General features: G+C 36.3%; 1 protein-coding gene across 1 annotated transcript; it reads left to right on the forward strand.

The window, feature by feature from the left end:
• The first annotated feature begins 5,297 nt into the window (after positions 1 to 5,297).
• On the forward strand, positions 5,298 to 23,376 carry LOC139963610 (iroquois-class homeodomain protein irx-1-A-like). The gene is made up of 6 exons (XM_071964555.1): positions 5,298 to 5,937; positions 9,998 to 10,180; positions 12,001 to 12,125; positions 15,607 to 15,766; positions 20,685 to 21,012; positions 21,826 to 23,376. The coding sequence occupies exons 1-6, from the start codon at positions 5,848 to 5,850 to the stop codon at positions 22,443 to 22,445; spliced, it is 1,506 nt and encodes a 501-aa protein (XP_071820656.1). The 5' UTR covers positions 5,298 to 5,847; the 3' UTR covers positions 22,446 to 23,376.
• The last annotated feature ends 1,904 nt before the right edge of the window (positions 23,377 to 25,280 follow it).

Below are 25,280 nucleotides of genomic sequence, written 5' to 3' on the forward strand. Positions count from 1 at the left end.
TGAAATGATTTATAACGCCTGCATATCCACCCGGAAGGGTGCTCAAGGAGAGAAAAGAAAACAAAAACGAATGAACAAGAAGAATGATTGGTTAACATTGATGAATGCTTGACGCATAAGATGAGTTTTCAGAAGATTTTTGGTCGAAGTGAGGGAAGCACAACATCTGAGTTCTAGTGGTAATCCATTCCAGAGGCGAGGCACAGCTACTTCGAACGATCTGTCACCCCATGCATGTTTAGGCCGATGTTCTTGTAGTAAATGCATGTTACTGGAGGGAAGACGTATCGGAGTGTATGTCTCAGTGGAGCATGTCAGAGATATAAGAGGGACCCAAACCAGTCAACGATTTGTAGGTTATTAACAGGGAGCTTGTAAATAATTCGGTAAGAGACCGGAAGCCAATGTAACCCTTTAAGAATAAGTTTGATGTGACAAGACTTTTTAGATAATGTAACAATCCGTGCAGCAGTATTTTGAAAGCGTCGAAGTGGGGCGATTTGATTCTGTGGTAGACCATAGACAAGCGCGTTTCCATTATCGATGCGTGAAGTAATAAAATACGTAGGAGAAACGTAGACACATTGGTTTAGGGTTTTATATTGACATTTGATGTGTGTGAAAATAATCTAAATGTTACATGTAGTCAACATGCTAGCATGATGTGGCGAAAAACAAAAATATTCAAAGAATGGCCATTCTTACATATGAATATTCATTTCATGTCCTAAAACAGGTCTTCTAGTTTCAAACGATTAAAACTTGAGAAAATGAACCAGTTAAGTTAGCAAATTTGTGATTCTTACGGACTCTAAAATCCTTTTAACATACCATCTCCGCCCGTCGCCACTACCCTGGCCCATGGTAATTTTGGCTTTCTAAGTTTGCAAGATATAATGAAACTAGTCCATTGTATAGTAACCGGTGCAGCAGGAGGTGGGGGGGGGGCATGGAGAAGGGTTCCATGGCGTCCGATAATGTTTCCTTATTAATGACTTTCACGCTGACAGGGTGCCGCTACGGCAGTTACACCTACACTGAACATTAACTGGCAGTTAACGATAATGAATTGTTAGGGAAATGTTTCTGTAGATTTACTGTATCCTAGTAAAATGTCTATAGAAATGCTACAACTAACCTAAGTGTAGTGATTATAACAACTTACTGTACATATTAGTAAATTTACATTTCCTCATTGCAGGACATAATTATGTGTGTATGAGTGGTTATCGTGATAAAAAAGTTCTTCATTGACATTATCCTTACGAAACCAGCCATGCACATTTCCAAAATGCTTTGAAACAATTTCGGAACCAAATTCGTCCGTGACTGTCATTTGTAGGATACGTTAGCGTATCAAACGGCAATTGATGCGTGCACATATTCAGTGACTCTTAGCCCTCCTCATCGATCTAGTCCTTTCAGCAGACAAAACCCCTATTCCCTCCACCCCCCCCCCCCCCCGCCCGCCCCTTACCCCTCCCCAAATCGGCAAAGGTTCTTATTGATCTTACGCTAACCAGCTATACTACCAGGCATGACGAAAACATGCAAAGGCTAGCGACTACTGCAGAGCACACGACGGTCGAGGACCATCTCCGATCTTGAATCGGAAGGATCAGAGTCATTCATGCTACAATGAAAGTATCCGAGTAATGATTTCAACTTTCCATGATGCTCAGGTACTTCGATCGCATCCATCAAATGGTTCATGAATGTCATTTTGCGTACTCCAATCAAGATCTAATATTACATTCACAAAGGACCTTTAGGCGCATTCTGCATCTATTTGAGAATTATTTTATTTTGCAATTTGTCAATGATATTTATATAATTCCGAGTTATTTCAGTTATGCCTATGAACTTTCAACAGAGAAGTAGCCTGTCCTCACACTAGCTTACTGTAATTTTCCGTTTAATTGCTGGGATAATTTTAGGAATGAATCCGTCGCGAGTTAGTCAAACGTTTGTTGATAGAATCCCTTTACCTGCATCGTGTAAAAGATAGCCGGTGTTAAATTATAGAGCTTCATAAATGTATCTGGCGAAACTATACAAGCGGAAAGTGTGGAAAGTGTTTGGACTCAAGTGGTTGTAATTCCATGGTTAAAGGATACATTTTCAATAAGTCATCCGAATAGAGCATGGGCAAAAAAAAACAACCAACTTGAACCACCCTCAACCCCACACCCCTTATATCAAGACTGTAACCGTGTGATCTTAACGATGTTACGTCACAAAAATATTTGGTTGGGGGCTGCATCACCCCCGCCCCCACCCCCCCCCCCTCCTCCTACGCCTATGTTGGTGAGTGATCTATGGTTAAACGAAGGCAAAATCCATATCCCAACGTCATTCCCAGCAATATGCATTAGACCGTTCCGTGTAGGGGTTTGACGCGGGATGTGCGGAACTTATCATTTTTTAAGAGCGCCACCACATTATTTTCCTCGTCGTTGGCCTTGCAGTTTTCCGCACAAACCTGTTACACGACGACCAGAAGAAGTAAGTATAACAGAAAGCTTCAGCATCAAATAGAGTCAGGTTCTGTCAAACATAACATATAAACGAGCAAATGCTGAAAAATAGGTAACAATACAATTTAGTACAATTACTTCATATATTCAAACTGCTTAATGCTGAAATAGCGTATCGAAAGTTACACCGTTGGAGACTATTTTATAAATCTAGATAAAACAGAATTGGTTGATTTTCGTAAAGGGGAAGAGGTTCCTACATGAGAATTACCTTCATTATTTAGAGTGTAGTTTGCAAAGAACATTTGCTTCTTTAAAACAGCATGTGGCCAAAGAAGGAGAGAAAAAATGGACAAAATGTGAAATGCAGGACAAGTAAGACAACTCCTCTCGATATAAATTATCAATACTTTTTTCAATTCCTATGATATATTTGCAAGAAATTTCCCGCTTCATTGTTCTCTAGCTTTCTGCTTTTCTGTTGAAATTCAAGTACTGAGCATAAGGGCAACTCCACTCTATACGTATATAATGAAGTATAGCAGCGAGTATCCTACCTGATAAGTGCGGGGCTGAAGGAGGGGATTGAGGGGAGGGGGGTAAGGTGGTGAACAAGGGGAACCGCCTTTGTCGGTCTACGATACTTCGACTCTATGCGGTACTCCTATTTCTATACAGCTAGGCCTATAGCTGCCATTAAGTTATGTTCCCTATTGAGTGCCGTTCGATTTCCATTCTTTTATTAGTAAACCTTGTCACCATCACGCATTTGTACGCTACGTTAATTGTGAGCGGGCTTATCCCATTTGTACCACGGTTGTAGCGATAGGGGTGTACACGTTCAGCTCAATGTTATAGATTTTGTACAATTCGTGTTCTATCGATCATAACTTTCGATCTGTTGGGGGCTACTGCTATGGAGGGGACAATGCAAGCACGTGTCGTGTTAACACTAGGCTATCGACCAGACATTCCCCACATAACTCGTTCATTGTTGTTAGGGTACCTGTAACCTGAATCAGTTCGATCTGTTGTAGGCTAATCATTCAATATTATCGAATTACTATGCAGTCACAACAATAAAATACATTGTCGGACCTATACATATCAGAAATGGCGCCTAGGCTTTACAACCGCCCAATAATCATTCTTGAACCACAAAGTACCGTATACTTCACTGACGGGACCCCTCTACAGCTATGCGCAAATGTAACATGATAAGCTACTAAACTAGTTAGTGGAGACGTATATATGTACTGGGTTTCAAGGAAGAGAAAGGGGGGGGGGGGTGAGCATATATATTTGAACATGATTGGGCATTTTTCATTCTCATCATAGACTACAATAACTTTAACTTTCTAAGATGACCCTCTCAGCCTCGTGAGTATATACAATTGTATTTACCTCTAACAGCAGATGCTTCAGTGTCTTCGGTACTAACACTTAATCCTGTCCGACGTCTGTATGAATAAGGATAATTAAGTAATCTGTCTAGGCTGATCATTCCCTGAATTGATCTGGTCCAGGTTGATCCGTCTCCAGTCTAATCGGTCAGTCGTGACTGATCCGTCTCCATGCTGATCTGTCCAATACCAGGGTGACCTGTCTCTGGCCAAACTGAAACTGACGTCATCATTTGCTTTTCTCTAGATTTTGATCTGCTCTCCTGGAGAATAATCTGCTCGCAGTTTGATTTGCCTCCAGAATGATCTATCTCCAGATTAATCGTTTTCTAGGTTATAGCTGATTCTAAACTTGACACTGGTCCGTCTCCAAGGTAAATCTAGGTAGCCATTTTAGCTGATCTGTTTGTTTGTTTTTGAAGATATTGCCTAGCAACAGAACCATAAGATGGTTCATCAATACAAAGAAAAATGTGCAAACAAATATTAATAATAATCATCACAATAATCATAATATGTCATTAAATTCTTGTTCCACTTTAACTAAAATATAAAAAAATAAATAAAACAAATGATAAAGATAGGAACAACAAAATTTAACAACAAAGAAATGTGCATTTAATAAGAACGTTGTGTTAACAAAGCAGGAAAGAATATTACCATCAGATTATCACCATATATTTATTAGGAATTTTGACCCATTCAATTTCTCCTTTTTTGTCCGTTTAACAGCAAAATTTCCATTTTATTGTAATATTAATGCAAAATTACAATTCAGTGCCGCCGTTAACTCGTCCTTACTAACATTCTACTGCCAATATATTTTTATCAGGCTTCAAATTCAATTGCAATGGTCCCAAGAAACGCCGCCATCCTTATAAAATTATCATAATCAATTGATCACTTTTAACTTGTTCCAGCATTTTTATTTTATGAACATTTTTACTGACCGTCTTAATTCTTAGAACGTCAAAACAGCATAAAATAGATAAAAGTTTATTCTAGCCTTATTAAATAAATATTCATTATATCGAACACTTTTTCGTCCGCCTAGCGTCCGCACTATATACCGCAAACTTGCCTCCCACTAATTGGAATATTAAGTCGATAATGGGGCCATAAAGACGAATCGTAATTCTTAATTCTGCAAATCTGATAAAAGCGATTCATTTTATTTTCATGCTCTTATTCACAATGCCCTACTGTTAGCTTGCCACAACACTCACTAAGTTTTGTCACACAAAGTACTCGGAAAAGAAAAAGAAAAAAAAAATCCGACATCAGGAAATCCTGACTGCTGATTGGTCAAAGTTCCGAATGATTGACATATTAGGTTCATTAAGGGGCGCGGTCAAACACGCGTAACGAAGTTTAGCCTTCAGTCAATAACGCTATCATTGGCTTTTTATGTACGTACGGTATGAACCCACTGAGCACCTGCCGTTACGTTAGCCGCGTATCGTAAAGAGCTGCACTAACTTCTGTATTAGAGTTACTTTGTAACTTAGTCTAAGTTGGTGATTGGTATTCAGTGTTCAACCCATGTCAATACACTGTTGTTACATGTTCATGGTTAGAGCTCTAAAGGACCTAGGTTTAATACACTGGTACGAACTAGCGAGCAAGCATTCTAGTTTCGACAGGAGAAAGACATTCACCACCGACATCCAAAAAAATTGAATTTAATTGTTTTGTTATTCTTTTTTTTTGGCAAACATTTTTCTTCTTCGAAGGAGGCAGAAAAAAGAAAGAAATATTTTGATATTATCTATTTCTCGTTTTTTAACTTGAAAACAGATATTGTATTGTCGTCAACTTTTTCCGGTCGACAAGTGTTTACTATATTCTGCTGTTTCAGAACTACTATGGTATTACTGCAAATATACCAAGGACTTGGATCGACCAATTAAGACTTTCTTTTAATTGGATATTTAACTTTGAACCTGTGCAATTATTTGAAGTTTTTCATGGCATCTCCGAGTGGAATCTCACCCGTAACTACCCCGGCAATTAGCCAAGGGACTGCCCTAAGAATGCCTTATCCACCAACAGCACAGGTAAGCTCATTGGAAATATTTCAAACCAACAATTTCAATTTTTAACATTGTAAATCGTTAAGACAAATTAAATTATTGTCCAAAAATATCGATACTGATACTTTGTGTTCCAAACTGACCGGTTATAGGAAACAAGTTTTACAACTTGAAAATATTTAGAATTTATACTACAATGGCAACCGTGTAAAAATTCTTTCAATTCCACTTGTTTTATATTCCATTATTCCACCATGACATTTCTGTGACTACTGGTTTCCTTTCAAATCACTTAAGAAATATTTCGTATTTTCATAATTAACCAACTGTATTCATCTATGCATTATCACCCCCCCCCCTCCCTCCTTGCCCACCTCACGAACAGCAAGAGAGAGACAGAAATAAAAGGAATATTTATCTATATACCAAATCCAAAGACCACATTTATTATGACAGTAGCATACAAATTAAAATAATACAAATTAAAATAAGAAGAAACATTACTTATTTAATAGTTTGGCACATTTGCACCAGTTTTGCTTCTGATTTATTTGGTATAAATTTTCATTTCTTTTGAAAAGTTTCTTTTTGAAATTTTCCTATAAAAATAACTTGTATTGTGACCGAAATATCCTTGTACTTTTCATGTGTAACAAATATGGTCACTTATTATTTACTTCTTTCTCATTTGTTTAATTATTAGGTTTATAATTATTACTATAAATTTCAAGTAAAACAATAAAATAGTATGCAGGAATGATAGCCAGCCTTTCATAACTTTTGTTCACCGAATATTGTAGATTTTTCTGTTATTGATACATTTTGTTTTGTGTAATGTTTGACTAAGTTACCGAATCTTTCTACCACACATGTTTAATGTGTTTTCGTGTTTATAAATATTAAACCAAAACCACTATGTTATATTCGTTATTGTACAGAGAAAAAAAAAATCCAACGCTAAGAATTGCATTTACTCCCTGATTTATCTTTCATTTTATTGCTATTATTTTGATACTTGGCATCAACATAAACTGAGATTCATTTCAACTCAGCAAATTAAAAAACAAAGGAAAGAAAGAATAAAAAGAAAGTTTAACAGAGACATGAATTGCCTGATGCAGATTTTCGCTCTTGACACGAAGTTTATCCAACAGTATCATCTAAAGAAGATTATAACTTTTGAACGAATAGTGCTTTTCACGTTTTTACAACTTCCAGATGTTACCCTCACTTGTTTCCTATTTACCACTTCCACAAGTTAGATTTCAAAATCAACTCTACCTCTTTCGATTTAATCTATACAAGTCACTTCATACCATTGTTCTCGACTTGGTGTCTGTCCTCAATTTTCCCACGATTTAATGCGAAATTTATACCTTGTAAGTTTGTTTTAGACATATGCTCACTCGGAAATGGGTACATCCCAGATAAACTTGAACTTAAACATACTGGAGTAATTATTTTACAGAGCCTTTAAGGGTGTATACTGGTTTCTACCCGTGTTAACTGATGTATTTCACTTCGTTTTAATTTACCCATTCAACATACACCGGTAAATAAAATGGAAAACACTGAAGAAGAAGGGAAAAACCGATGAAAACGCCATGTATTAGTAGTTTCTATGTTTACTAAATAACATTCTTTATTCGTATATATGTGAAAATAAAACAACAAGCTTGCTTTCAAATATCCTAACAAATAACCACCAACCCCTGTATAACATTTTTCTACAACCGAACACCAAAGTCTTACGTTTTTCATCATCATAAACGTGTATTTAAATTTCCAACTTTATTCCCATACCCAGCAGCTTAATTTCTTTTCCATTCAAATGTCTTCAGACCATTGATACTTGACATGGTTTTTGTTACTGTTTCTCTCCCTGCCCCTCTCTCTTTATCTTTTACTCGTGATTTTATTTAAAAACGTGTTTAGTATCTCAGAAATCAATGGAGATTTTGAAGACGTTAATTCCGATAACCTCTCCCCCCACAAACTGGACCAAAGTACAAGGACCACTTTTTGTTTAATCAATATAATATCTTCATCTTTTTCTGGTATCTAAGTATATTCCTATTCGTATTTGAATACACCGCTTCTATTATACTTTTGAATCCATATTGTTAATTACATATACTATCTAGTCACTGCGTCTAATTGTCTTTGACTCCACTCCTTTGCTACCCACGTCACATTGTATCAATATTACGTTGAATCACCATGCTATTGTCTGCCAACGGTACCCCACAAAACGCATCGCTTTTATTTGGTATTAAGTGACTTTTTGAAAAATGGTACAAAAGAAAGGATTGAAAACATTGTGACTAATTGCTTACGATTACCGTATTGATAGGGCCTGTCAAGATGGCACAGGTACGCCTACCACAGCGGGTGGCTTTCCACTGTGGAATTCATCGCAAGGCTATGCAAAAGTGCAACGTATTTTCTTCTTTTTTTCCCCGTACACCAAAACGCATAAAAAGTGCTCCTGGTATTTTGCATGACAGTATAGTGTCAATACTACCAAAATGTTTCCCAGAAGACGCAATCCCAAAACGTAAGAGATGAGTGTGGCAACTCTCTCTCTCTCTTTGTTTGCTGTAGTTATTAGTGCGTGGAAAGTGTTTTAATACGAGCTTAAGTTTAAGGAGAAGAAAATAAGGAAGTTGGGCCAATTTCAAGGTGGGGTGTGTAGCTTCTTCATCGTGGTCATTTGCTTTTACAAGACACGAAATACTTTTGTAAGGTGAAGTGATGCACTCTGTGCATGCTTTTCAAGAGACTGTTAACTGAGATGAAAAAAGACATCTTGCGGTATCGATATGTCAGACAATCTCGGCTCATTTGGCTAAAATTTTTTTTTTTTTAACATCAAACACGAAGGAGTGGTTTCACAAGTTTCAACAGAATTGGTGTCTTTACTTTTATGAGAGCGAGAAGAGGAGAAAATGCGCGCGTAAAAATGTCTTTCGTTTACTTTTAATAAAAGTTTGGAGGCGCGTGCAGTTTTGCAAAACAAAGGAGGACAGAAAAAAAATTTAAAAAACTTCAGCATTAATTTTCTACTGTATAAAGTATTGACAAAAAAAAAGGGTGTTGATAGTTTGAAGTTGATAGTTTACGGAGAAGACAATACCATGCATGTTGATGACAATTATATACGCTATTGTTTCATCAACTTTCAAGTCACGGAGGTTTATTCAATTTCAGAAAAAGGTTGCCCATTTAAAAAAAAAATCAGATTATTCACAATATTCAGAACAACACACATTCAAACCCAATTATTCTTTTGATGACATCGCTTTTGAAAAGGTGACAAAATTGCTGACAATAGTTTCCCAAGTTTTTTTTTCTAGAAATAGAGAGAAAATAACAGTTAACTTTCATTGAAGATGTTATCTCAAGTAAAATAACCAAAACGTATTTCGTAGTATTAGTTATCAGTCTTAATTGGTCACTGTAAAACAAAATTAAGCAATATCCGGGTGATGGGAGTGAACGTCACCTGAGTTTTGAACAAGGGTCACCCAACGGTATGTAGGAGGGTGGGGTGTGGGGAGTAGGAAGCTGCGGAGTGGATATCATCTTTGGTTACTCACTTGAGTTGAGATCATTAAAGTTGATTTGAATGAATACGGTAGTCAAAGTTAAACGTAGTCTCATGTTATACATGATAATTACTTCCTTAAAGTATTGTTTCTTAAATTTCATGTTAAGAGGTGTTTTTAATGAAACTTCATTTTATATACACACAAGAGAAAACGGGATGGGAATAAAATTCCATCCACCGTAACTCAAGTAATAAAGAATACAAATTGATAAGCAAGCAGAATTACTATTTTAAAGGTGTGAGATTTAAATTTTTACCGTTTACAAAAGACGATATATATATATATATATATATATATATATATATATATATATATATATATATATATATATATATTAACTATATTAACTATATGCAATTATTTGGATCTTTAGAATTAAATCGAAAAGTAAAATTAAAACATGCATCTCATTAATTAAGTTCGGTTTTGATTTGATTCAATCCTCAAACATGGTGGTTCATTTCTTGAAACAGATGCTACTCTCAACGGCGGCGATTCGAGATTCGGCGACCCTTGAAGCTTGTGGGGGACTGTATCGGCCAGGAGCTATGACTGCTCATCCTTACGCCACACCTTATGCAGCCTTGCAGGCGAACGATAGAGTACCGGTATATGCTCATTTCACTCCCGAGCTTGCGGCTTATTACTCAAGACTGGTGAGTTACTTGGAATCTTTAACTTAAATGAGTTTTTTTATTTTATTTTCAGTCTCAAAGAAATGCTAATAGTTATATAAATGCATCCGACTAAACCGGAGTAATTATTTTCATATACTAAATATTTGTATACATATTCAGTAAAATAGTAAGGAGTAAAACTCCCTTATAGCTTTAGCATATTCTATTTTCTTTGTCATATAAATCATAAAAAGGCCTGCGGTCATTTTATCTAAGCCTAAATTTCTATATTATAATGGTCTTGTAGCTTTCTTGGTATTTTCTTAACAGTGTCTATGTAATAAAGTCACCAGCCTGCAGTATAGACCATTGAATGATATTTATTTATATCGAGATATCATTCGGGCCCTTAATCCGACATTCACATATTCATATTTCTACATATTCATTTACTAAATAAATCACCCCCTTAGGGGAAATAATCCAAAGCCGCTGTCGTGCAGCGCAATTTTGACAAATTTCCTGACATTTTTAGCCATTCTATATACCGAATACTAAAATCCAACTAAGAAACATCCCTAAATTCTTCTCAAACGAAAAAAAAACGTTCATTCGCCAGGAATAAATGGTTAATTCCATTCGATGCTAAGGCATCTGTCGCGAGATAGCGGACGCTTCTAATCATATATTATTAGCTGCATTTAACTTAATGCAAGATCAAATTGTCTAAACTTTGGACTCTTTCACTTCAGAATTTGAAAGAAGGCTTTGAACTATACAATCAAACAGTCAAACACCTTCATTGTTATATCATTATCATATATGGAATTATATATACGGTGTGGTAGCCTACTATGTAATTATTTGTATTTCGTACATTGACTTCTCGTCAATTTAGGGCCTTACCCAAACTTTTTATCATCTTCTGTTATTCTCAAATTTATCTATTTACTATGTAGTTTTCGTCACCACTCAAAATTGGATTATAAGCTTTACGTATATCGCCAAATAATGTTAGTAGCGTTCACCAAAAAAAAAATCCTATGTGTATGAAAAAGGACTTAATTTAATCAATACTTTCAATGATCGCGTCAAACATTTTCTCAGTTGGAAGATTTTTATTTTATGACGGTAAAGACCGAAAGGAAATCATTTAATTATTTAAAATACAACACTTCTCAAATAAATATCCACGTTTAAAACATAGTTCGTTTATTTCGTAAGGGCAGTAAATCGTTTAAGTTCAGATTCGTTTTGCATCGGAATTTATAAATAACACTTAAGTATGTCAATAAAAACTGAATACAGAACGAAATAATTGTTTCCCCTGAAAATTGGTTTTTCTTCCTTAATTATTATCATTATTATTATGCTAAATACGCTCTACTGTTATGTGTTTTGTGTCGGCAGATAATCCTAATCACTTGATTTGAAGTATTCTTTTTGTTAATTATAGCTTAAACTTTTAATTGTAGTGTTTTTTTTCGACAACTATTTCAATATATTGTTTGTCATTGCAAGTGAATCTTCCCTGTGCGTTTAACGTTGGTAATTTTACAAGGATACTGAAGCATTAAACTTAACGCTGGTTGCAAATGAGATGGCAAAAGAGCTGTCTAAGAAATTTGTTTTTCGAACAATCGGCTTAAACGTCTTAAAGCTAGCCAACCTTGCAATCATTTGTGGTCAGTGCTCCTTCATTGATCTAACAAATAATGGAAAATGGCAAACGATAGAGTTGGAGAAAACAAATAAAGAAACTTACTACGACCGTGAAATTGGTTTAGTATTTTATTATTTCAGCCAATTAATTTCTTTATTTCTATATTTATGTATTTCTTTTTCCTTCTATACAACAGAGTTCCTTGTATGGTCCCAAGGGATGTGCTGAGGGTTGGAACGCTGCGATAGCGTCTTCACACCCTGCTATCAATCCGTGTTACCCTTGTGACGCAGCTACCGCTTACCAGTACTACGGCGACCAGTAAGTATACACCATGGTCCATCCCTTGTATACTTTGTATAGATCTGACCTCATTCTAGCCAATTTACAAAGGAACCGTATATACTTGTATAGATCTGACCTCATTCTAGCCAATTTACATAGGAACCGTATATACTTGTATAGATCTGACCTCGTTCTAGCCAATTTACAAAGGAAACGTATATACTTGTATAGATTTGACCTCATTCTAGCCAATTTACAAAGGAAAACGTCGCCGAAAAATATAACAAGTTAGATAAATGTCTGTTCTTATTACAGGACTTACTATACATTTTGACTCTTGACCCTGCTTCTTCGTCTGAAGTCATGAAACGAAACGAATACTCTTTTTTATTCGTTTTTATGACGTCATCTTATAAGAATTGACCCCCCCCCCCCTCCTCATTCTATGCACTATACCATCTAACACTACTTAAGTGGTCTCCTTTTGTTATGACAAATATTATCGATTATCCTGTTACAAGCGAAACATCAAGTAGCCACTCTGCTACTGCCTCAGATATCGCCCCAGGGAATTTCAAACAGTAAAACATATTCAAGATTTGCAATACATGTTGGCTTTTTTTTATTTTATTTTATTTTTTTTTATTTAATGACAGAAAAGTTTAACAAAACACTTCTCGCGGGAAACTTGTGGAGCAAATCTTAAGACGGGTACAGTTGAAGTACTCTGTCTGGGCTTTAATTGTTGTCGATATTGACATGTTGTATTTATCTTTGGTTAAAAATTGAAAATGTCAATATGCATTTGTGGTGGATCATTTTTAGCCGTATAAAAATGTCAAACTTCCCATGCACGGGTGGTCATTGGTTGAATTTTACAACTTAAAATATTATTTTACAAGTTTAGAAGGTTTCTAATTTAACTGAGAATTTGTTTGAATAATTCTTGGTGGAAGACGTTCAAGGTACACTATTCACTAATTGCATATGCTTAGATTCGCGTTGGTCAAAACAATACAAAACTTGTAACTACTTTATCGGTAATCGTAGTAGTTAGATCATTAGCTACGGAGCAAATAGCCGGAGAAGAGAACGGGCTGTTTCCAATATGCTAATTTTTTGGGATGTAATTCCCAATCACATATAAAACTTAGTTTTCGTCGCCTTGATAAATAGAAATTGAAAATATTCAACAGATCATGATGCTAATCATAAATTTAATAAAACAATATTCAATCAATACGTTTCCTTGGGTCTACACACGTGAGGTATTGGTTGAGCTACTGTAACCATAACCTAACACACGAGAAATGTTTGGGAGATTGAATTTTTAACACAAGATTTAACATGCATTTTACGAAACTAAATTTGAAATATTTAATAAAATCGTACTTAATATATTGAAAAAAAGATGTAAATATCTTATAATAAAGGTACGTAAAATGCTCCAATAAAATACGTTCGCCACTCTTTGAAAAACAAAATCGTTTAAATTAGTCTATATTGGTGATACTTAATTAACAAATGTTAATATTTAAATGATAGTATTTAAAAGTTTAATTTCTAGCATATTTTAATGATGACATTTTGTAATAAGTAAACGTATATTTTGAATTCACAAAGCGGACGTTGTTTTTTTTTTTTATCAAGTGACCATGTTTAACTTAAATTTTTTTTTGATCACTCCGTTTCTGTTTAAGACTATACACTCAGACATATATCACTGAATATCAATATATAGTAGTCACAGTGTAGGTTTGTAATTTAAAAATCTATGTTGTTCATCTAAACATAACATCGTATTTCCTGCACTGCCAGTACATTGTCCTAATTTCAACCACGGGAATTGTAACGACTCACTGGTTATACATGGCCTAAATAATACACGTCCCATTCGAGTTCATACAGTGTCAACTTATTTCACTCACTTGCGTCGAACAGTATAACCGTAACACTTTGTAACATTGTCAATCCAACTCCTCAACAAGCTGCACCGTAATGTATCCCTACCCTTAACTGCACTTGTTATTTCGTATTATAAGTAAATAACAAACTAATAAGTACATAGGTCACATCCTGCTAAAAAGTTCATTCGAGGCTGATGCACTTTTGTATTGGCAACTTTTCATATACGTGATTGTGTATAGAAGTTTGGAAAAGTATATTACAAGCGCCATAGACTGTTAGTCAGAAATGTTTGCCAACTTGATTGTATATAATCATAGCACCTTCTAACAGTTTTTTCTTTTTCACTAAGGTAGCATTTGTGGCCCTGATATACATGCGGTTAATATTTGTTATCTTGGTTGCATTCATATATATAAGCGTCTCAAATGGGTGTCGATTAAGTTGAGATCTATTGTGAAGCTTGTTTTGACAAACTGATTCTTCGATGGAATTATTTAACAAAGACACTTCTTTTATGCAGGCTTATTCTTGTAACTCTCACACGTCAATCTGAGTTAGTCGCCCAATTCTTCATAGGACGAGTGAGGTAAATGGTGTCTGAAAATAAAAGAAACAAAAGACCGGCAGTTTCACACTTGTTGCTTCATAAGTTGCCTGGAGTGATTGATTTTAATTACAAAGCTCACGTTTTCGATTGAAAATCCTTGACAGTCATTGTAACAAACATATCCTATTTTTTTTTCTGAATATATTTTTTAAAGATATTAACTATAAGGTATTGATGAAATCATAAATGGAAAATATTAAATTACCTAAAATTTACAAATAAGGTCAAATAATTGGTTGGTATTGTTGACAGGGAACACAAAGCGATGATTACTTTTGGTTTCAGAGAACATTGAAACGGGTGACGTTATATCACAGTGGGCCCCTGCACAGTGCAATTAAGGTACATAAATGGTCAAATAAATTGTCGAATAAATGCATGAAATTTAATAAAATAAAACAAATATAAGAAAGGCATTCCATTCATTTCGTTTGGACGAGGACCTTAACTGAAACACATACACACTCAACAAAAGATGTTTTTTTTATGATTATTATGATTATAAAGTAAACTTTCTATGTAAAAATGATTTTGAAAAGTGCCGTAGCCTATTAAATCCAGGTATCAGATATTAATACTAGCAGTCGATTGAATAAAAGAGAGAAAACATGTTATCCTTCTCTGAACAGGGTTGATGTAATGTATGGATTGTGTATGGTCATTAGATTCGAATTCAGTTTCAACAACAGCAATTTTGCCAATTTTTATTTACCGTTTATCTACATTTTGCGAGCAAGGCCTCGATCAACTGAACTCAACATAAAAAAATAAAAAAATAAAACAATATAAAAGCTGACGTAATGCTATCACTTTATTTCTTTACATTATAAATCATGGAAGATGAAATAAAATTCCCCATTTATTTTTTATGACAATCCTCAAAAGATGAAATTTTACGACCATTTCAGAATGAACAAGAAGGATTATAGTTGAAGACAAGATTAAGAACAAATAAAGGCAAACATTGTATAAATTAGTCTTCCTTTTTGTCCACTTTTGTAGATATGGTGCTTTTGATGTCAACGGAGCAAGAAGAAAAAATGCAACTAGAGAGACAACCAGCACACTGAAAGCTTGGCTGTATGAACATCGAAAAAACCCATACCCAACAAAAGGAGAGAAGATTATGCTCGCCATCATCACCAAAATGACACTAACACAGGTAAGAAACGTTACTGATATATAGTGGTGATATTTCTCAATTTTATGTTTTGTTTTTATCTTTAATGATTCAGTCGTGGTTAGGTTTGCTGGACATAAAAACAAGTTTCGATGACTTGATTCATGTTGTTTGCGATAATAATGCAACACTAGAAAGGATGTTAATTCAATGGGTAACTTTCAAAGTCATGAGATTGCAAATAACGAGAAGAAAAAAAAAACAGATCAAATAATAAAAACAACAATAACAAACCGACAAATACGTTGTCGGTAGCACATGGCAGCATAAATTGGTTTATAATGTAGAATTTGAACCACTTTAGACTACAGTACGTTAACTTCAAAATATTCATAAGGTTATGAGAGCAACATTAAATGGCTTAGTACCTTACATTATGAAACACCATCCCTTCGTGTCTGTTTTGTGTATAAAGCTATGTTGTTAACGTCACCACCAAACTATCTAGCATATGTAAGTACATTTTAATGGACCTTACAGCAATTGTCTTTAAGTATCAGCAAGAAAATGGCGATAACTGGCATGACAAAAATACTTTTTAATTTGCTTGGATTTTCAAATAGCTGCAACCACGAAGGGTGACTCTACATGAGAATGCCCACAGAAACATTTTTTTTTTATTGTTGACAGTAAACTTCCAAATATATGTCCAACGTGACCGCAAAAAGCCAAGAACTAGAATGTACAAATATTTTCTGCGATAAAGTTCTGACGACTCTCCATAGAGCATATCAACGTTTTGTTAAGTACCTTTCACTTTAAAACTTTTCGAGACATTACCTTTCACTCTCAAACTTTTCGAGAGATTATAGAAAGTGGTTAAGCTTATTGGACCCAACACCGACTAATTAATTTTAAACCCTTTAACACCCTAATGAGAATTGCTATAACACACTGGTTCGTTCTGTGTTCAATCTAAGTTATTTGACTTAGATTTGATGTTTTCAGTGTCAGGTCTCATTATCTGTCACGGAACAGACTAGACTTAAGTGCATGGTTGTTTCCCATTGGTTGATACTCATCAGCCCGTTCCGGTCGCCTTGGAAATGAACGAATAATTTGTATAACCCTCCAGCATCGTTATGCAAAGTTCCCGCCCTTTTGTCTCTCTTGCCGTATAGTGTCAGAATCTTTTACAAATATTATTTTGGGAATGTAACAATGTGTTGCATTAGTGTAAACATGTAACCGAGTCACGATAGACGAACTACGGTGTTATTTTATGAATATTGATTATAAACAGCGTCACAAGTTCTTCTAACTATGACGTCATCAATATCAAGAGAGAGTAATTGGGCGCCTGGGAAATATATGGCACGATCTAGCGGGAGTAGCCTCCTCGGATCAGGATTAAAGCAGAGGACTCCTCTTAAGAACTACTTCCGGGATTATACTGAAAGAATTTGTTTTCACATTGGATTGGCTCGGAGGAAAATGTAATATGTTGTTAAAGGGAAGTGGTTGGCCTTCGTTATAGGCAGTAGAGCGACATATTGGATTAGTCCTAGTCCAGAGGTTCACTGCTTGTATTACCCTAGAACTTCACAGGTTTTTATCTGGGGTTTCTTTTCGAAAACGGGTTTGCGAAAGAAATACATTCCAAACGAGTTGCATTTGTTTGAAAAGTTGATGTGAATATAAGCTAGGAGCAATGCGGGATATTTACAAAAGTGTGTAGGGTTGCTCAACGTCATAAGAACGTACCATTATGTCCGTGATTGTTTTAGTACTGCAGTATTATAAATTTGGTGAATCTCGTCGTAAATATTGAGCACGCCATTGACAGACTATTACTAGGTTAGTGGCAAGAAAAAGCGGGTTTGGATTGTGTAGAGAGGCAGAGATTATTGTATCAGGGCTATATACGGTTATCAACAATGTAATGACTAGATGACTATTGAATGGACATTACCTCAAACAAGAAATATATTGTTTTTCTAATCCAATTAATGCATTAATTGACAAAACTGCACCTAAACACAAGCAATCGAAACAAAACGAGAAAATTAAATCGTGAAAAAACCCAAAATACTAATAATATTAAAGCTTAAGTAAATCTGGTATACCTGTGTATATTACATAAGCTGCATTAAAACAATACCTCCTCCGCAGTTAGTATCCTTCAATTTAAGCATCACACATTCTGTGAAATTATTCCTTGACCAAAATAATAAAATAGTAATAATAATAATAATTGCAGAAAACCGTATGACCAACATACAACATATGACGGGAACTGAATAGAGTTCCTCCTTTAAGATGTGGATGAGCTATTCCGACGTGTAGATAGGGGCAGGTTGATGGATAGCCAAATACCTCGTAAGGTACTCATGATTTACGCTGATTTGGACAGCGCTGAGCGTGACTTGTGAATACGACCCTGTAGGTGGGCGGGGTTACATCCCAGCCACAAGTATAGACATTATAATTTATCTCCTGTCAAAGAAAACACTGTGTTATATGTCGGGATTTTTGGATAGAACATTTTCAAAAAATTTATCAGAATATTTTGAGAGTGGGAAGCGACAAATATAACAGAGACCTGATTCTTATATGCCCGTGTGAAGGAAACAGATGTGCTGTATAAGACAAATCAATATTAGCCTATAAGTCAATCCAAGTTGGTGCCTCGGTGCTTTGGTTAGGTGCAGGATGCTATCTTTTCGCGCTCAATTTATTTGAACAAAGGTCTTTCCAGTAAAACATTTTGAGCTGGGTGGCAGGTTTTATCTTCATTTCCGGAAATGTTTTTCGTTTTCCCCCAGTTCCTACTAGTCATGCAATTTCTGATTCCAAATTTGAGTTTAAAATGTTGAATTGGAAGCCACCCGACGTGACAGCTGTAATCTGTAAGCCTTTGCGAGCTTCTCCCACATTCGTGGTCGCTTATAACTGCCTGATTATTATTTGATTGTTATTATTTAACGAGCCCCATTGACATTTTATGTGTTGTATATGTAAGATATAATACGCAACTAACTAGTAAATAATTACACTTCTAACCTCAGAATAAATGAAAATGAATTAAAAAAAAAACGCAGTTCAAACCATCAATGCTAACGAAAGAGCTCTCGGAATGCCTTTATGTACATATAGGTATATTCAAACCGTAACTGTCATAGTTTACAAAGATTTTTCAAATGCAGAGTACACCTGGTCATGTTTGCACCCGTATTTCTTTCAGTGCCCCGATGCTGTTTTCATTTCACAAGTCCAACACTTAAACGCCCTTGTAACTGATGTGATAGCTTTACATCAGTTTACACAGCGATATGTGTAGGTCTGCTGGTTAAAACCACGAATTAAAACAGTCGTGAAAAGTACAACTGCCCCTATATATCGATCACAGCGTGCAGTCGGAGCCGAATATAAAAGCCTAAAAATCAAGGTCGAAACTGAAGCGCCTTTCATAGGTTTCTAGGGGTCTTTTCGCACATTTACACCACCTATTAGTTTTTACAAAAGGAGTGATCCTTTCCCCTTTTGAATTGCGGCAATGCAAACTTCTAAGAAGGGTTTGTAATTGGGTAAAACGTGAGTATAACACGCTGTTAGGTGCTTCGCGCCAAAGGCTCTGTGTCATATATATTCTACTTGACAACAGCTCACGCAATAAACACTGGTTAGAAAACCGCTATCAAAATACCACCTATAGCTTAACGTGTCAAGTTTTTTGTTACGGCAAATATCAGGTTTTACAAACAGTCCAACTAAAATAGTAGCACCAAACATTAGCGTGAACCCCATTCTATGAAATATTACAGACAAATCAATTCAACTTCAGAGCTTGAAGTAGTTCCTTATGTATCATGGCTAACATGGTAACTCTTTGAAATTAGACAGCTACATAACACACCTTTCTTGTAGTAGTATTGTTGTTTTCAACGCCGTACGATCGACATAACAATAAGCTGAATCATAGATTTAATCGCGTACATTAAATAATTCTTGCAACAACAGGACAATCAAGTAAAACGCCACCTAAGCTATTTGTAGTTTGTAATCAAACAACCACTCGAAAAAGGGGTTTTGCAAGTCACACGTTGTTTCGCCCCCCATTATAATAAGTCACTCTTCAATTTGTTCTACGGAAAACTTTTGTATATTTTCAAAGCTTTGAATTACATCTGCAAGGAGCAATTCTTTTCAATACGACATGACCAAAGTCCTGTTTCTTCTTGAAATTCACCAGCAATCCGCTAACCGTGCGATTGAACTCAAATATCAACCTCGCGGTGCCTTTGTTTGCGTTCGTGTATTTACGATTTGTCTAAGGCTCACTGAGGAGTTTAATTAGTCAGATAAACTTGAAGTTGATAACAACTTACATTGCCAATGAAGTAAGAAAGTGATTGATGGGTGAGCGATAACAGGTACTTGGAGCACACGAATAGCAGGGTTTAGGAAACAAACCTAACGGTATGAATCGGTTGATTGATATGTAGAGCGCCTGGTTCTGAACCGAGGGCGTAAGCATCGTGCCCCGCCTTCCCGAGCTAATGCAACGAAGAGGGTTCATCTCTTTGTACGCCTTTGTCACAATTCTTGTATTCTTGATTTTCCGTTGATTATGCAGAAAATTTAATCATCGATAACAATTTTGAAACCCCTCTTTGAAACATTTCGTGTGAGAATTGCTTTGCGCGTAACTTTCTTTAGACCAATTTGGAAACCGGCGGACCAGTAGCAAGGTATAAAATCGACCACGGCGCTCCTATTTTGAGCGACTGGCCCCAGTGCTGAACACCTTATTAAATTTTGTTACATGTATATAGAACACTCATATGATGTTTTTCACCTTGATTCACTTTCAAATTTCTCTGCCGATTGAATTGAATTGTCACTTACATCAAATAAGCATTGATTGCCTATACCATACGTACGTTATTTTGCCCTGCAGGTCTCAACTTGGTTTGCCAATGCGAGGCGTCGTCTGAAGAAAGAGAACAAGATGACTTGGTCTCCTAGAAATCGGTCGGAGGATGGGGATGAGGATGGGGAGAAGGCGAACGATGATGAGGACCACATAACTAAAGAAGATGTAGATGCCCTTGATAATATTTTGGAGGATCAGTCAGAGGGCAAAGACGCCGACGACGGGGTCAAAGACGACGACAGTGATGTTGTTGATGTAGAGATCGAAGCTGAGAGGAGAAACGCAGATGAGGAAGAAATCAGAGAAAGAATAAGACTGGAAGAGAGGAGGCACGAAATTCCAGAGAAACATGGTAATTATTTAAGCTTCTCTGTATAATGTTTTTTTACGTGAAAAAAAAAATATATATATATATATATATGTATATATGGGATCATATTGTTATTTTCGTGGACGTCAGCTAGGGTAGAATGAGTGATACCTGTCAGGATCCCTGGACGTTTTGTCAGTCTGACGTTTTGTGAAGGGGCACCTACAAGTGTTTTGTCTTGTTCTTATGGAAGGGAGATGGATGTTCAAAGGATGAACCATTTGGGAGAATATGTTGCTTCTTTATCATGTCAGTGACGTGGAAACAGATTGTAAAATAGGATACATTTATTAACACACTTATATAGTATTATCCGCACTAGAAAGGATTGCAACCAACAAGGAAGTGGCAAGTTCTTTAACTTTGACAAAATTAATTTCGACGAGGCGCCGGCTTAATCCCAGCAAACCTAGATAAGTTTGTCGGCATTCTCATTAACACATCACCAAATGATGACATTCTGTTGCAGAGTTCCTTGATTCGATAAACATTACCGGGTGATGCTTGATATAAATTGCTTTTGGCAGCCGGTACATTAAAGAAGGTCCAATTATCCAGATAACTTGCAGTTGAGTAGGATATAAACAATACATAACCAGTACATTTCTGGTGTGTACTTTCATGTAGGGCAAGACGGGAACATTTGTGTCATATGCAAGGAGGGATTTCTGACAGTGAACTTATTTTGGCTCTTATTTCCATAGTAAACTATTGTTATATTTACATTACTTCCCACAACTATGTATTCGATTCAATAGTTAATGTTAAGTTTTTCTTCTTTCGACTTTCTATCAGATTTGAAAGAATCTTCAGACAGACCCACAGAAAGGATAGTCCGCCACGACCGAGTTCAATGCACTTCGGTAGAATCAAGCTTCAGGCCATCGTCTCCTCGTTCGCTACCAAGAGTAAAACTTTCTGAGGAATGCAATTCTGAACGAACGCGATCTCCACCATCCAACTCACCCGACGAAAATCCACGGAAACCTAAAATATGGTCTTTAGCTGAGACAGCCACTTCAAAAGACAGTAGTCCCTCCTCAAACGAGAACAGTCGCGTTGGCAATTTTATTGGCCATTGTCCCACTCGGTTTCATCCATATTTTTCCATTTCGCACAGACCAAACGGCAGGTACAGCCCTCCGTCTGCACAACATAGTATGGTCGCTGCTAGACACGTTGAAGATCAACTGAGAGCTCGTGTGCAAAGCTGGCAAAGATTGCCTGCCGAAGTCAGCCCGTTATCTTACCGATGGAATGGACTAGCTGTGGGTATTCCCACTACACATGTACCATCTCAGGACTCGAGAACTGCGCCAACCTCTGTCGTACATAGCAGTACATCCCCACTTGTTTCTTCTGCCCCAGTTAGGGGTACTTATGCGATATTGGGAAAGGAAGTGCATGTGAGGTAAATTACAGGAAAGAGGACAAAATGTAGAATTGCAAATATCAGAATATATAATATTCTGTTTAGATGTCAAATATTTGCACAAAACTTGGTCAAACTACACCAATGTAAAAAAAAAAGTTTTTTTTCTAGAGTGCTCCGTTTTGGAACATTTAACTTGAGCGTTTTGTACAGAAAGTTATAAATTGATGGATTTTGTCTATATAATACTTACTTTTATTTCGTGATTTCGTCCTCCTCTGGAACTTTGCCGCTCTTCGTCACTTTTATCGCCAAATTGGAAGTTTTATAATAATACACACCCAGTCTTTGCATTTCTTTTGTAAGTTACGCAGGAGCCTACACAACCGTCGTAGATGAAGCACATGGGACCATCCATCATCTCACATCCAATTTGTAACGCCAACAGATGGTTTTATCATTATTCGAATTCTTCATTCAAGTTGTTCTTCAAACTCTCGTCGTAAACAATTTCCACCATCCTATCGATGATGTTAATGTGAATGTAATATTGAAAGAAATAAATCATAACCGTTTCCACATCTATGGATTACACACACCATTTTCAGTTTTATAAGAGACGCCGAGGACCATCATCGTTACGTTGGTGTAAGAAATGCGCTTGGCTTTTCTGAAATCGTAGAGGAATCACTATGAGGATGTGCATCTGTTATTTTCAAATTAATAAAAAGAAAACACTTTATTCTGTATTTTAATATATATTTTTTGGGGGAAATGATAGACCTATTTCAAATGGGAAATATCTTCTTGTGGAATGGGCGATGAAGCTTGAACTGTCATCATTGTTTTACTACTCCCAATGGCGTGAGCTTGGTTTTTTCCCTCTGATATAATTGAAAAAAAGAAGAAAGAATCTTGTGACGTGTAAACCACGGCGAACGAGAGTCATTAAATATGTCATAAAACTAAAGAAACGGCTGTTGTTATATTTCAAATCTGTGTTTTCTTTTCTTACGAGCTTATGATTTTACGTGATGAATTATAACACCTTAGGTGTACGTTAGCACTTTGCGGTCTTCATGGGATATTTTAACGTTATAGGTAATCATTACACTGTCGCCTCCTTGTGGTTGACGTAGCTTTATGACCGTCTTTTCGTCTGTCACTGGAGGTTCGGTTCGTGGGGAACAAATATGTTATTTATATATAACAAAATAAATGGAAACAATGGAAAATAACGCTGTTTTTAATGATCCAATAACCTTTTAAACAATGCAAATGAAACCCAGCGTTTATAATGTCGTTTGGAAATTCACCACGATATCTGTTTCCGTTCTGTAAATATGAGTTATCTCATTGAAAACGGTATGTATGATTTCTTTCGATAGAGATATGGATTTAGTCAGAAAGAACCGTAAGCCTCTACTCCCTTTAATGACCTGAATAACATTCCTAGTCCTTTTTAAACGATTCCCTCATCTTTGCAAAATGAACCACGTTAAGGCACTTCTTATTTATAACAATCAGCTCTAATAAAGACTATCGATATTTCATGGATATTATTTGTGTCTCCCTGCACCCAACCCCCTCCCTGTCATGTAACTTGTGTAGTACAAAGAATGGTGGCACAAATGTGGGCAGTATACTCTATGGGGAGGGGGTGGGCGTTCCCCTGTCCCCTGCCTAGCTATGGGCCAGGCCAGTCTATATCAAAATAAAACCCTTCATTTGCTCAGCAGTTTCAGAATTTTCAGAGACACACAGGGTATTGCTTACACAAACATTGCAAAATGAACAACGACATCATTCTAGATAGCATCACTACGTGCATAAGCTATTTGAATTTCATGTCTTGACACCCTTTTCATTAAACTTATTATTAGCAACTTTTATAAAGAAAATCAAATATTCTAGGTTACTTTCGTTAATTGTTCACCGTAGTATAGTCATGCTTAGTAAACTACATCGTTGTGTGATATTTTTATATTGTCACACAGCCTCTAAAATATACCAAAATCAACAAAAACCAAAGCTCATTTACCTTGCGTAAATACTGTTTGGCCTATCACAGTAATGCAGTTAAATCCATAACGGGTTATGCCTATATAGTTATTTCTATGACGTCTACTAGATTTGTAATAAACAGAGCAACTCCAAAGTTTGTACTTATACCCACGTGATAATGAAAGCTTGATTCACATCGAGATGAAACAATGTCGGCACGACGGCAGACATATAATGACAGGATTAAAAGGATTACTAAAACGCGTAATTCATACCATCTAATCTCCTGAAATATACTTACTTATCAAAGTCAGTAGACAGATCATGCAGCTCTTCTGCATGGACACAAATGAAAGAGGAAGGGGTAGAAGGGGGGCTGGAGGGGGAGGGGAATGAGGAGGACCATCGATCCCGATATTTTGTTACTGTGAATTATGAGCATGACGTCAGAAACCAAACGCTACTAGCATCCATCTGTCATCCAAAGCTTGGCAACTTCTGCATCTTATTACGAGTGTCATTTTCGTATACTTGACATTTATCACTGGTAGGAGAATGGCATCCTCGAGAGACGTTGGCATGGTAACACTTATACCACTTGCAAGTAAAGTAAACCTGTCTGAAACGGTGTTAAAACCAAATCTTGCCCATTCTTCATCGACCAAACAACCATCTGCCTTCTCCCACCCCCCCCCCTCCCCCATCTTCCTTACGTCCCACGTAGTAAACAATATCCCTGCAAAGGTTGAAAGTTTTTCAATGTGGGTTCGCGTCTAGTCAAAAGTGATAACATTGGCTGAACCTACCACCTTTCAAACATTCACACACGCACACACAACAAACACACACAACAAACACGACCAGTACTGGATTT

Source organism: Apostichopus japonicus, chromosome 3, assembly GCF_037975245.1.
Source record: "Apostichopus japonicus isolate 1M-3 chromosome 3, ASM3797524v1, whole genome shotgun sequence".
NCBI lineage: Eukaryota > Metazoa > Echinodermata > Holothuroidea > Aspidochirotida > Stichopodidae > Apostichopus > Apostichopus japonicus.

Bases quoted from the DNA above. Each gene is read 5' to 3' on its own strand.
- LOC139963610 (XM_071964555.1), top strand. From the start codon at position 5,848: ATGGCATCTCCGAGTGGAATCTCACCCGTAACTACCCCGGCAATTAGC. The intron at 5,938-9,997 runs GTAAGCTCATTG...TTCTTGAAACAG, and splicing joins CTTATCCACCAACAGCACAG to ATGCTACTCTCAACGGCGGC. The intron at 12,126-15,606 runs GTAAGTATACAC...CCACTTTTGTAG, and splicing joins TACCAGTACTACGGCGACCA to ATATGGTGCTTTTGATGTCA.